The sequence below is a fragment of the Cervus elaphus genome, chromosome 17 (genome assembly GCF_910594005.1).
Source record: "Cervus elaphus chromosome 17, mCerEla1.1, whole genome shotgun sequence".
Lineage (NCBI taxonomy): Eukaryota > Metazoa > Chordata > Mammalia > Artiodactyla > Cervidae > Cervus > Cervus elaphus.
In genome coordinates, this window is record NC_057831.1 from 64,362,345 (window position 1) to 64,375,193 (window position 12,849).

Sequence of the window (12,849 nt, forward strand, 5' to 3'; positions counted from 1 at the left end):
AAGGAATTGAGGATAAAATTTATCAACTGAGTAATGTTCTGGAAAATTTGCCAAGTGTTTCCTTTGTTCCTATGAACAAATTACATAATGTTCCCAAATTACATAATGTTTAGATTTATGTAGGTTCATACCTAACCTTCTATTGCTTCTTGAAATGATATTTCCACTTCAGCCACTATATCATCAGAAGAAGCAAAGAGATATGCAGATCATCTCCAGCAAAGCTCCCATCCCCCAGCTCCCCTCAAAGAAAAAATGTTACAGGAATTTGAGACCAAAGGACTGGGGTTTGGCAGCTCTGGTGAGAGCTAATGGCTGACAGCAATATCATAACTGCAGTTCATTATCTGAGCAGGATCAGCGATGGAGGGTGTAGCTGTGTGGCTCTCCACGCTCTGCAGGCGAAGGCAGCGAGCACGCCGGACAGCTTCATTCAGTCGACTGGAGGCTTCCAGTGGGCAGACCACTCTGTGGCCAGCATCACTTCTCTTGGCTTCCTCCCCTGGACTTCAGAACCTCTCAGTAAATGGAAATCTAATTGAGTTGGTTAATAGCAAGGAAATCACTTTCTGTTTGCAAAGTAGATTGAACCCAGAGGTATTTCTTAAAGGAGATTTTAAAATTGCCACTGAAAACAAGATTACACTTTATTCCAACTACACTGTAATGAGTTCAGCTACTGAAAATATCCTAAACAGTTCAATTTAGTTAGTGGCAACATTTTTAACAGCCCAAGGGACACTTTGGGAATGTTGGGGGCAGAGAGAAGCAGAGGGTGAATGAGATGAAAGGGGCAGAATAAAGGTTGAACCTGAACTAGGAAATGAACTTGTGCATTCACTTGGGGTTTCTGCTGAGAGGGAACACAGCCAGCAGGTCAGTGTTCCCTGGGCTCCAGCCCCTCCTGATTTTTGTCGTCCCTTTCGTATCACTCAGGGTTCTCCAGAGAACTGGAACCAATAGAAACAGAACCAGCATACTTTCAAAAAGAGATTTACTTTAAGGAACTGGCTCATGAAATTGTGGAGATTGGAAAGTCCAAAAACAGTAGAGTGTACTGAAAACTCAAGCAGGATTTCTGTTTCAGGTTTGAGACAGAATTTCTACTCTGAGAAACTTCCGTTTTCACTCTTGAAACTTTTAAGGGATAGGATAAGGCCACCCAGATCATTAGGCTAAATCTTATTTAACAGGAGCTAGATGAAAATGTCAGTCACATTTACAAAATACATTCACAGCAACATCTAGACAAGTGCTTGACCAAATAACTGGGCACTATAGACTGGTCAAGTTGACACATAACATTAACCATCATGACCTTTTATCCCCTTTACTATCATCCATTCATTCAGTAGGTATTTACTGACCATGTGGATAAGTGCCAAGCACTTTTCTCAAGTCAGAAGAAATAGAGAATAAGACAAAGTCCCTGCCCTCCTGGAGTGATATTCTAGTGGGACATTGGGTGGGGGTAACCAGTTGGATAAGAAGAGAGAGAATCAAGAGTTCTGCTCTAGCCTGAGATGCCTTTGAAAGTGAGAGTGGAAGTCACTCAGTCGTGTCTGACTCTTTGCAACCCCATGGACTACAGAGTCCATGGAATTCTCCAGGCCAGGTTACTGGAGTGGGTAGACTTTCTGTCTCCAGGGGATCTTCCCAACCCAGGGATGGAACCCAGGTCTCCTGCATTGCAGGTGGATTCTTTACCAGCTGAGCCACCAGAGAAGCCTAAGAGTGCTGGAGTGGGTAGCCCATCCCTCCTCCAGCAGATCTTCCTGACTCAGGAATCGAACCAGGGTCTCCTGCATTGCAGGCGGATTCTTTACCAGCTGAGCCACCAGGGAGACCCTTTAGACATACATAAGCTGCCCTATGAGGAGGGCCTGGCAACCCACTCCAGGATTCTTGCCTGGAGAATCCCATGGACAGAGGAGCCTGGGCTACAGCCCACGGTGTTGGACACGACTGAGTGACTATCACTTTGACTTCACAGGAGATGGGGGCCAGTCACAGCGTTTGTAAAGGAGAATACAAGATTAAGGAGCTTTATTAGTAAAGATTTTTAAATTCTAAAATGTAGGGTGTGATGCTCTATTGCTTGTGGAGGAACTGATTCCTTCATCAGTGTCTGGAATAGTGCCCAACACAAAGTAGGCACTCAATAAACGTTTATTAGATAAAGAGCATGGTAATGTTGATTTAACTATATAGTAATCGAATCTGCTTTCAAGGGGTAGCTACAGAAATGGTCTCAATATTTTATATGTCAAACCACTTAAAGGTGTGATTTCTAGCCAATAACAGAATACTTAAGGGATTTGCACAAACTAATAAACATCATGCAATTTAAAAGTGTTAATACTTTTGAGTTTGCACCGAGGTTAATAAAATATCTTAATAAAATGTAACTTGTTTGCTGTGACTTGTGCTTAATGAGCAGCATCTGTATGCTTCACTGGCTGATTCTAAATTCTAGAAACTTGTTTACTTTAAAGGGATTTCATAATAATGTAACTTAACGATGCATACAATACAGATCAAGTGATTCCATTTTACAAAAAAAATTTTTTTAGAATGCTGTATCTTCTGCCTGGAACATTCTCCATAATCAAAGTTTGTAAAAAATTAGAAACAAGTCATGAGATAACCTAGTGAAAACCTCTCATTTATGGATGAGGAAACTGAGTTAATAACAAAACCAAGATGAGAACAGTTTTCAACTTCTAGTCCTTTGCTCTGTCCTCTCCCCACCCTCTAAGGTTCAATACAAGCCCCAGGTCCTCATGAAGCCTTCTGTGAATCCCAATGATTTCTCACTTTTATGAACCCCTAATCATCGTCTCTACTATACCGCTGAGTATTTGCTTAAAAACGTTTGTCACTTTCAATATTATGTCTTATACTTGTATCTCTAAGGAGATTATTATCTCAAGGACAAAATGCATATTTGATGATTCTCTTGACTGTTTCACAATCAAATCACATGCATTACCTTATCTTCTAATGTACTTGTCCCTTCTTTAATGAATCCAAGAATTTTCTCCTTGTCACTTCAACCCTGCTATCCTCTTTAGTATCAGAAACTTCCACATGCATGACTTTTTCCACCATAAATTTACACTATATTATACGTGTGTGCGTGTGCACGCATCCTTGATGCCTAGCACTGTAGCTGGCACATAGTAAGCAATCAATAAAGGTCGGGAGAGAGGGGGACAGAGAGAGCATGCTTGAGGTTACTATCACAGCTACACAGAGGAAGTAAAATTTAAATTGAGCCTTGAAGAAAAGAGAGTTGGACACGATTTTGTGACTGAATACCAACAACAATCTGCCAAGAGGAGAAAAAAATGATATTTGAGATAAAGAGTATTCTATGTTTTAATCCAGATTGGTTACTTATTTTTTGTTAAATCTTAGGTAATTTACTTAACCTGAGTCTCAGTTTCCCCATCTGCTGAATGAGAATAATGTTATATATTTCATAGTATTCTTAAAAATACTGAGATAAGTTACACAGTAGGATTTAATAGATAATAGTTACTAACAACAATATCAAAACATAATAATAATTCCTTGAATAAAGAAACCAACAGATGTCCTGGGTGAGGGCATAGTGGGGAGCCTCATTATTACAGCAAAATGCCTCAGAGAGAAGTGAAGACAGATGAGAAGGAGAGGGAAACAGAGGCCAGATTCAATCACCATTTCTCTCTCCGACCAACTAAACGCTTAAATCTATCAACTGCATCACTAAACTCACTGCAGGAGGTGATGATGGCCAAGCGCTGTGAAGTGGTTCATTCTCAGCAAAAACCACATGAACTCTGAATCAGACAAAACGTGGGTTGTCATCTCAGGTCTGGCACCTATCAGGATGTAAACTTGAGACTGTGTGTTGTTGTAAGAATAAATGAGTGATATACGTGAAGCATCTACCATAATGCTAGGCACATGGTGGACACAATAAATCCTGGTTATCTTGCCTGTGATTCGCCGCGATCACATCTCACCTTCTGCACTTTTCTTCCTCCCGTTTGTCTCTGCCTCTCCCCAAGGTTCTCTCTCTCTTTCTTCATCACCAGGTTCACTGCTTGCCTACTAAAACCTTTCAACAGTGTTACTGAGATCAATGTCATTGATGGAACATTTATAGAGCACTGACTATAAGCCAGGCACTGTGCTAATAACTCTAGAGTTTTTATTTATTTACTTACTTAATTTATTATTTTATTTATTTACCTGCTATATTGTCCTTGGAGGTACTTTAGACTCATCCGCATGAATGAGCCATGTCCCCTTCAAGTAAGTTAGTTTGCAAGTACATCAGCTTAAAGTTAAAGCCACAACGTGTTAGGCCAAAGGTACTCAGAATTCCTGTAGTTCCAAAAGTGTGTGTCTGGGCATAGCATAGAGAAAAACCAGGAAACCTGGATTAGGTATCAGTGGAACGCTAGGAAGCAACAATGAACAACAATGGAGAGATAAAAATCAAAGTATAGCCAAGCATATCCTTCGGACCAATGAATCCATTCCACTTCTGGCAATTTAGTCTGGGGAAATAATGATGGGTATGAACAAAGATTTAGCTAAAAGGTGTTCTTTGCAGGCTTATTTTTTATTTATTCATATTTTATTGGAGGATAACTGCTTTACAGTGTTGTATTAGCTTCTGCGGCACAACAATGGGAATCAGCTAAGTGTATACATATACCCCCTGCCTCCTGGATCTCTCACCCGACCCCGCCACCCCAGCCCACCAGGTCATCACGGAGCACCAAGCTGAGCTTCCAGTGCTATGCAGCAGGTTCCCGCGAGCTATCTATTCAGGTTTGTTTATTTAATACCATGAAAGCAAAGCAAGCCGTAACATCTAAAGAGATTGATTCAGTTATGGTTTATCCACATAGGCTACGAATACCTTATGTCACAGAGGAATATTTATTAACATGAAAAGATGACCAGCTTATACTCCTAACTGACAAAAGTAGATTACAAAACAAAATATGCTAGCTGAGCTTGTCTGAAGCATAAACGGGTTAAAAAAAAGACCAGAGGTTTAGCAAGATATTAAAGATAACGGACACTGAAGGTGAAATTATGAGTTTTTAGTGTTTAATTTGTTTCCTGATTGCTTTCTAGTTTTGAATGTTTCCATGTATCACTTTTGTAACAAGGAAAAATGCCATGTACATATACACATATATGGTATTTTTTCACATACATATGGCATTTTTCGTTTTATATGTAGTGTATTTCTATGGATTCAATGAATGGTAGTTTTGAAAAACAAAAATTACATAATCTATATATAGCATATAAATTATATATAATATATATTCCATACACACATACTGTTTTGTGAGTGCAGATAAAAGATGGATGGATGGATAGATGGATGGATGGATGGATTAGATTAATCATAGATGCATGATGGATCATAGACAAACTGTAGATTAGATTGATTGATAGAGGATGGAGTAGATAAATAGATAGTAGACAGACAACAGGTAGGTAGAGAAATGATAGACAGATGTGCTAAATAGCTTCAGCTGTGTCTGAGTCTTTGAGACTCCTTGACTATAGCCCACCAGGCTCCTCTGTACATGGAATTTTCCAAGCAAGAAAGAATACTGGAATGGGTTGCCATGCCCTCCTCCAGGAGATCTTCCTGACCCAGGGATCGAACTGGTGTCTCTTAAGGCTCTTGCATTGGCAGGCGAGCTCTTTACCGCCAGTGCCACCTGGGAAGCTTAGATAGACAGAGAGACAGATGGATACCCCGGGACAGGCAGAACCAGATGTCCAGCAAGACGCTGTAATGAGCCCGACGCAGTATCACCAGCTGCAGGTTAACCCAAACAAGCCAATGTCCTGGCAGCTGTGCCTGAGACTTTCTTTCTCGGCCAGGTCGACGCCCACGGCAACATCCTGCTCAGCACCCTGGAGATCAGGAACGAGACGAGCGGCTCGGAAGTGCTCGCGGGCGGAGACCCCAAGGCCGGCATGTACGCCTACGACAGCGCCAGCATCCAGTACCGGAGGCCGCTGAGCAGCCGCGAGGCCTACGGGCGCGCGCTCGACCGGCCCGGCGCGCGCGGCAAAGGGCGCATCCGCCGGCGCGCCTCGCAGCTCAAGGTCAAAATCCCCGACTTGACTGACGTGAACTCCATAGACAAGTGGTCCCGAATGTTCTTCCCCATCACCTTTTCTCTTTTTAACGTCGTTTACTGGCTTTACTATGTGCACTAAGGTCTGTCCCGATGGTTCCTAGACGACTTCTTTCCTCTTCTTTCGGTTTTTAACCCCACAGGTCCCTCGCAGCGTTGCTGCTGTGCTTTTTGAGGTAAGAGGTTCACTGTCCAGTTGGTTTTAGGTCTTGCACATCAATTTTATCACTGCACCATGTTTACTTAAAAAAAAAAAAACAGAAAACAAACCTATTTTTTTCCAGTCTACTGTGGTCCAGGTTATCGGCTCTTTCAGAGCTTCGTTAATTGCCATGTTTACAAACACACACACAGAGAAATTAGATAGGTAGATCTTTAGCAGTTCTAGTCGCCCTGGATTTTATTGTTTTTAAATGCAAATGAAAAGAGGGCTCCGCCCTCGGTGTGCATGGCCTCCTGGTGAGCTGTAACAATCTCCTGCTGCCAAAAAACAAGACAATTTCCAGGATCTCAGAAGAAAAAACACAAAGCCATTGATAAGTTACAGATCTCCAGGATGAAGGGAAAACAAAAAGGAGCCTAGAAGAAGAAGGAAGATTCCTTTCCACTCTCCATCTTCCCCAGGTCCATTGTAGGAGTCCCTGCTCCACAGAGAAAGGGAGAGATAGGCAAGCTGGAACCCAGGTTATACAAACTCAGCCTGCCATCTTCACTCCACCTTTAAGCTGGATATTCTGAAAAATGCTTCTTTCTCAGACTTCCAGGGAGATTTTAAAATTAACATGAGAATCCAACCTGGTGGCCACTGGGAACATTTTTCTCCTCTTGTTAAGAATGAGACTGGGGGGCAGTGACTGATTTTGTAAACTATTTCAAATGAGCAGCCCTGGACTTATTTTCTTAGCCTGGAATCACTTGACTTCATGCCATGAAGCCATGGCGTCACATTGTCCCAGTTCCTCCTTCAGAGATTAAGAGAAAGGGGGCTGGGGCGGATGGGCTTTGAAGAAAGGAGTGGTAAGAATTTTTGCTTTAGAAAAATATTGCCCTTTCCATGAGGAAGGCAAGACGTATGTGCTGTGAAAAGGGTGCCTGGGCAGTTACCTGAACTGCCAAATCTTTAATCAAATAGTATATATTTCTTAGCCTTGAGCAGAGCAGTGTCTAATGGTGACACGCTGGCTGCATAGCGCTAGTTTCTCAGCTAGCACCGTATGCCTCTGCTCTCTGAGCTCTGGATTCCAACATGTGAAACGAATGTGTCAGGAAATGCACACATAACCCACTTTAGTCTCATTCCCCTTCAAGGCCAGATCTCTGTTTTAAAGAAAACCTTCAAAACAGCAAAACCACAGATAACAGCATCACCGAGCCTTCAGACATTTACAACAGCCCGTAGATGACAGCCCTTCTCCACCATCATTACTGCTTCTGCCTTATCTCTGCTCATGGGTTACTTTGCTCATCATAGTAGGAGTACTCCCTCAAGAGCTCAACACACAATTCTAATCAAATCCAACCAACTACCATTGAGATTCATCTCATTTATGTCATTAAAGCCTCATTATTTTTGTGCAGTGTGTGTTCAGCCTGAGTATGTATATAAGAATTCTACATATTCATTTGCAAGATGGCTGAGTGAAATCCAAAGTTGACCGACTAGTCATAAAGGCAATTTGGGACCTGATCTACAAATGTGGTATGAATTGAGGTAATAATAGGGAGGTTTGCCTCATTTGATGACCTGGCTTTCTTCCTAAGGCTGATGAGGGCCCCTGTTTACAATAGCATCAGCTGCTAGAGATTATAATCTTAATTGAAAAGAGGAGGCTGAATTTGCACTGATAAATCCAAGGAGAGAGTTATAGTATTCTTTTAGAAAGCAAGAGGAAAAGAGAACCCCCAAATTAAAAAATAGTTATGCTATAGATAATATATGTTAGTAAGAAAATAAAAACACTGCTTTAACTGGACAAATCATTTCAATGGTTTCATGAGAAATGAATCAGGCATGGGGACCAAATTTCATTTGTTTTCAGTTGTACAATCATACTTCCCTGGTCAAGGAAATCTCTACCCTCTGGGGATGAAGCGATCCATTTCAGAACTCTGATTAGTTAGTTCCTTGACAGGGTGAGATGCTTTTCTGTAGTGAAATGCCCAAACAGAGTGGGATGTAGCCATACCTGTGATTGTAAGGTTAATATTCCCAGTGACCACCCAGGAACCACCATGTAGTCATTTATTTTAAACACAGGATGGAAGACTTTTGGCTGATACCTAACAGGAATGAATCATTTTGATGTAAAAACTCTTTTAAAAAGTGTTTAAGGATGAAATGCTAATTCAGAAATGAAGTATCTGTTGATCCGTGTTCCATAGCAAAACAATTTCTCTTTATTTACTTGTGTAGCTCATTCTTCTTGGAAAAGATTGAGTAATTTATAATTTTATTATTATTATCTTGCCTTTAAAGTCTGAAGAATTTGATGCTTGTAGTTTTAGATGTAAAGCATCTCAGAGAGAAAAAGAACATTTTGAATTCTTATCTCTTATCCTTTGTAAAATGTAAAACTAGTAAGCCTGAATCCATTATCAGGTACAAAATGGTGTCACGGTGTGCCCTTCTGGATGTAGACAGGCACAGCAAGTTAAGACACAAATCCTTTTAAATATCTCTGATTTTAGAGGCAATGACAGCCAGAAAAATTGAAAAGCTGCCTGTTTCTAATTAATAACCTCTGTCCCCACTTCCTTCATCTGGATACTTCCTAGTCAAATCCTCTCCTCCTTGGTTCCCACCCACTCTTTTTCCAGGATAAAAAGTACACAGAAAAAAATTCTTCTCTGCCTGTCTGCCTTGTCTCACCCCAACTGATGGACATAAAACATAAAAGTTGCTAGACTTTCTCAAGTACCCTCAAACTGGTCCCCATTCCTGAAAGATTCAGATCATTACCTTCTAGAGGTGTTACTGTTTAAAGGTTGTTTTCTTTTAGCCATGAAAATAGCCATAATCTCCTAAATTATCCAAGTGGCAGTGGAGGCTAAATATTGCATGGACTCACTCTCTCATGCCACAGTCATGTCCCGGGGACCCCATGTTCACAAACTGTGATATAAACTGTCATAGACTTAAGCTGTGTGGACCCAGCAGAAATCTCATCATTCATTTGACAATGATGACTACACACTCATTTCTACCAGTCAAGTTTCTTGACTTAAAAAATACCAGGGGTGACGTGTGCATTATACTCACCAGCTTTGTGAGGCAAAGACCCAGGTAAAGACGTATTTTGGGCTTGAATTATCCAGGATTGTTGCCTCCACCCTCTCCATTGCCAAATAGCAACAGCAGACTGGTTGGTGATTCTGTTGACTAAATGATATGTGTTTTCATATATGCCATGTTTATTGTGCATTACAATCAATGAAGGATCTTGAAAATGCAAAGAGAAAATGTGGTGCAGAGAATAAAGTTTGGTTTATGGATCCAAGGATAGGCTTTCCTTAAAAAGCACTATGTACAATACACAGAAATGTTGACTAAATTCTATCTTTCTAAAATCAATGACTACTTTATAAATATTCATTTCAGAAAGAGCTCAATCAAAATTTGCCAAGTGAAACAAACAAACTAAAAAAAGATCTATTTATAATGCTAGAAGGAAAAGATCTCCAAGATTTCTTATATGGACCATTTTGAATAGTATTTTACAAAGGGTGATATGCCACAGTTTTGTTTTTTTTTTTCCTTTTCTGAACAAAATGTAATCAAATATTTATCCCAGGAGCTAGGGTAAAGAAACGGGCAAGCATTTGTTCACGTTGGTTCAATCAGCAGTTACTGGGACGAGGAGGACAGAAAAACAACAAGATCAGCAAACAGTCAACACAGAGGTGAAGTTGTTAATGGAATGTAGAATATTATGTAAACTTCCTTGTAAATTCTGTACATAGTTCATTGAACTGTTCCTTGTGGCGTGGTGATCCTCTGCTTCTGGGTGGATGTCTGAAAACTCTGAGCATTGTAAATAATGTCAGCTTAAAAGGCACTTGCTTTTTTTTCATGAAGTGAAACGACTAGTGATTTGGGCCCAAACCAGAATCCTTTTAGCTCTTGCTCCTTCTCTGCCCTTGTGTGCGTGCAGGTGTGTAGTTCTGCCAGGGGTCTCTGATCACTGCCTCATGCTCCAACCCCACCGACAGGGGCTGGGGCTGCCAAGAAGGCTGCACCCCGCGGGCCTGGGAACAGCACACCAGCAGAACCTCAGCGAGCCGCCCCCGGAACTATGCCGTGGAAAGTAGACGTGTTTTAATCACTCATCCGTGGCTATTCATATGTTCAGATGCTGAATTACCCAAGCTCTTGAGGGGGTCAGGAATGGAAGATGTGGTCAAAATCCGCAGGGAATCGAAAGCTTCATTTGCACCAATAGCTTTAGCTTCTACCTTCTTTCCTTCCACAAGGTTTCCCAGAACTTTTAACAAGAATATAAATGGATGGATGGTTGATTAGGGTAAACAGTCAAATGTACAAATGATGGGAAGGAGAAAAGGAAGAGATAGCCAGTGACACTGATAATACCAACTGGTTGACTCAACCCTGAAAGATCCAGAGGTAACCATGTCACTGTTTTTGAAAGGTAAAAAGAAATACTGGTATAAATGGACTGGGTATTAAGACAAGTCTTTTTCAACTCAGTGTCAAAGATATGTTTGGTATGTACTAGTCAAATTTAAGAGAGAATCTGGTAATTAAATGTTCTCAAATATATTTCTCCCAAGTCCTGGTATTCTTGAAAAAGCCTTCAGAATGGTGGGATATTATGCCATAAGATGTGTTTCCATGGATACTGGCAGTCCCATAAAGTGTGATGGTGTCTTCAGAAATTCCGAGCAAGGAGGAGCATAATTTGGTTTCTTGGCAATATTTGAGGGCAAACAACATTTTTCTTGCAGGTAGGAATTTAGCAAGGTAGGCCTTTTATTGCCAGCATTTTGAGTGCAAGGAGCTGTCGTGAGACATTTTGACTCCAAAATGTGCCACCTAGGATCCACCATCAATGGAGTAAGAAAAATGTCCTATTGAAATTAATCAAGTCAGTTTCCAGGTCCAGAATACATTGTGATTTTGTCTAAATCCTGCTTTTTCCAAATAACTGAAATCAACTGAACTGTCAGAAAACTTCATTATTAGAGGCTGCCATTTCACAAACATTTGAAAGGAAATCCTTTTCCATAGACAAATTGCAAACTAGAAAATACTAAGTGCCTGGAAGGATAAGCATCATTTTGTGTTTGTTTTTATTTTTCCAAAGCAAGAATTCCCTTATTCAAACTGAAGAAGTCTAACAGTTCTTTGTTTTGTTTCATTTTTCGTACTTCAAAAGTTCTTGGTACATCAAGGGACTGGCAACCATTCCTAGTTGGCCTCTGTACTTTGCACACCCTAGAGCAATTAGCACTCATCACCAAGGTTTCAATAGGAATTCAGTGTGGGGAAAAAAGTATGTTTCTGAATCAGTTGGGTTAGAAGTCAAAGGATAAATAAGAGCAATCAGTATTGCAGTCTGACTCCTACTTCTCCCTGGGTTTCCTTTTGAAGAAAAGCAGGGAAGGGGGAACATTTTCTTCTATAATTTTTTAGAGGTAAAAATTATTCAAATATGATATGTTTATGCATTTGCAAGTCTGGCAATGAAAAGCAGATTACCTCTTTTGTGTCCATTCCTTCCCAGTGCCATTTGCCATCATGTTGCATGCCTTAACCCAATGAATTCAGTTCATTTATTTTTCCTTTTTCATTTCCAAATCCTCACAAGCTGTCTTGTCCGTGAATAGCAGAAAGCTTAAGCTTCTTTGGACTTACACTGCATATCTTCAATGAAATCTACAGAAATAATGAATGTCAATAATTTCCCCAAATTCTGACTCTTATTGGCTTTGACAGGGCTGTAGAGGTAGGCTGCATAATCATGGCAGCCTCTCCTGAAATGCCTTGGATCATTTCTCTTTTCTGCTTTTCTGCCCCTTATATGAAGAGTACACATGTTAACCTAACCCTTCTCTCTCCCACACTGATTTAAAATAAACTGTAAATAAAAATCATTAGCTCAAACCTAGAAAAATTACACCAAAGTTTGATGATAAGACCATCTCCTTACAGTTGTAATGTGGTGAATTCACACTATAGCAATTCTTTTTTAGTATTTATTTATCTGGCTGCAGTAGGTCTTAGTGGGTGGCACTCAGGATCTTTGCTGCATCACGCGGGATCTTCCCTTGCAGTACGAGGACTCGTGGTCGTGGCACATGGACTCAGAGCTTGTGGTGTGATGGCTTATTGCCCACAGGCATGTGGGATCTTAGTTCCTGGGCCAGGGATTGAACCCATGTCCTCTGCATTGCACGGCGGCTTCTTAACCACCAGACCACCAGGGAAGTCCCTGTATCAATTCTTTTACACCAAACTTGTTTATTCATGTACTTCTTCAGTCTTAATTGTACACCATTTAAACATCTATTATTATTCCTCCTAGAATATCTAAACATTTACATAGCATACCACCAGTTACAGGCTATTCTCTAGGAATTTGACCTACTTCCTCCCTTCTGTATCTGATTCCCATTACAAATTTCCACTTCTATGTATTACCCTACCTTCAGCCTTCTAGCA

At 40.7% G+C, this 12,849-nt stretch overlaps 1 protein-coding gene across 2 annotated transcripts in view; it reads left to right on the forward strand.

Moving 5' to 3' along the window:
- The window catches only part of GABRB1 (gamma-aminobutyric acid type A receptor subunit beta1), a 410,965-nt gene extending 400,018 nt beyond the window's left edge, over positions 1-10,947 (forward strand). For both annotated transcript variants that reach the window (XM_043871401.1, XM_043871402.1), the window contains one exon: positions 5,911-10,947. In XM_043871401.1, coding sequence (XP_043727336.1) covers positions 5,911-6,252 — 342 coding nt within the window. In that variant the 3' untranslated portion in view covers positions 6,253-10,947. The remainder of the gene's footprint in view (positions 1-5,910) is intronic.
- The last annotated feature ends 1,902 nt before the right edge of the window (positions 10,948-12,849 follow it).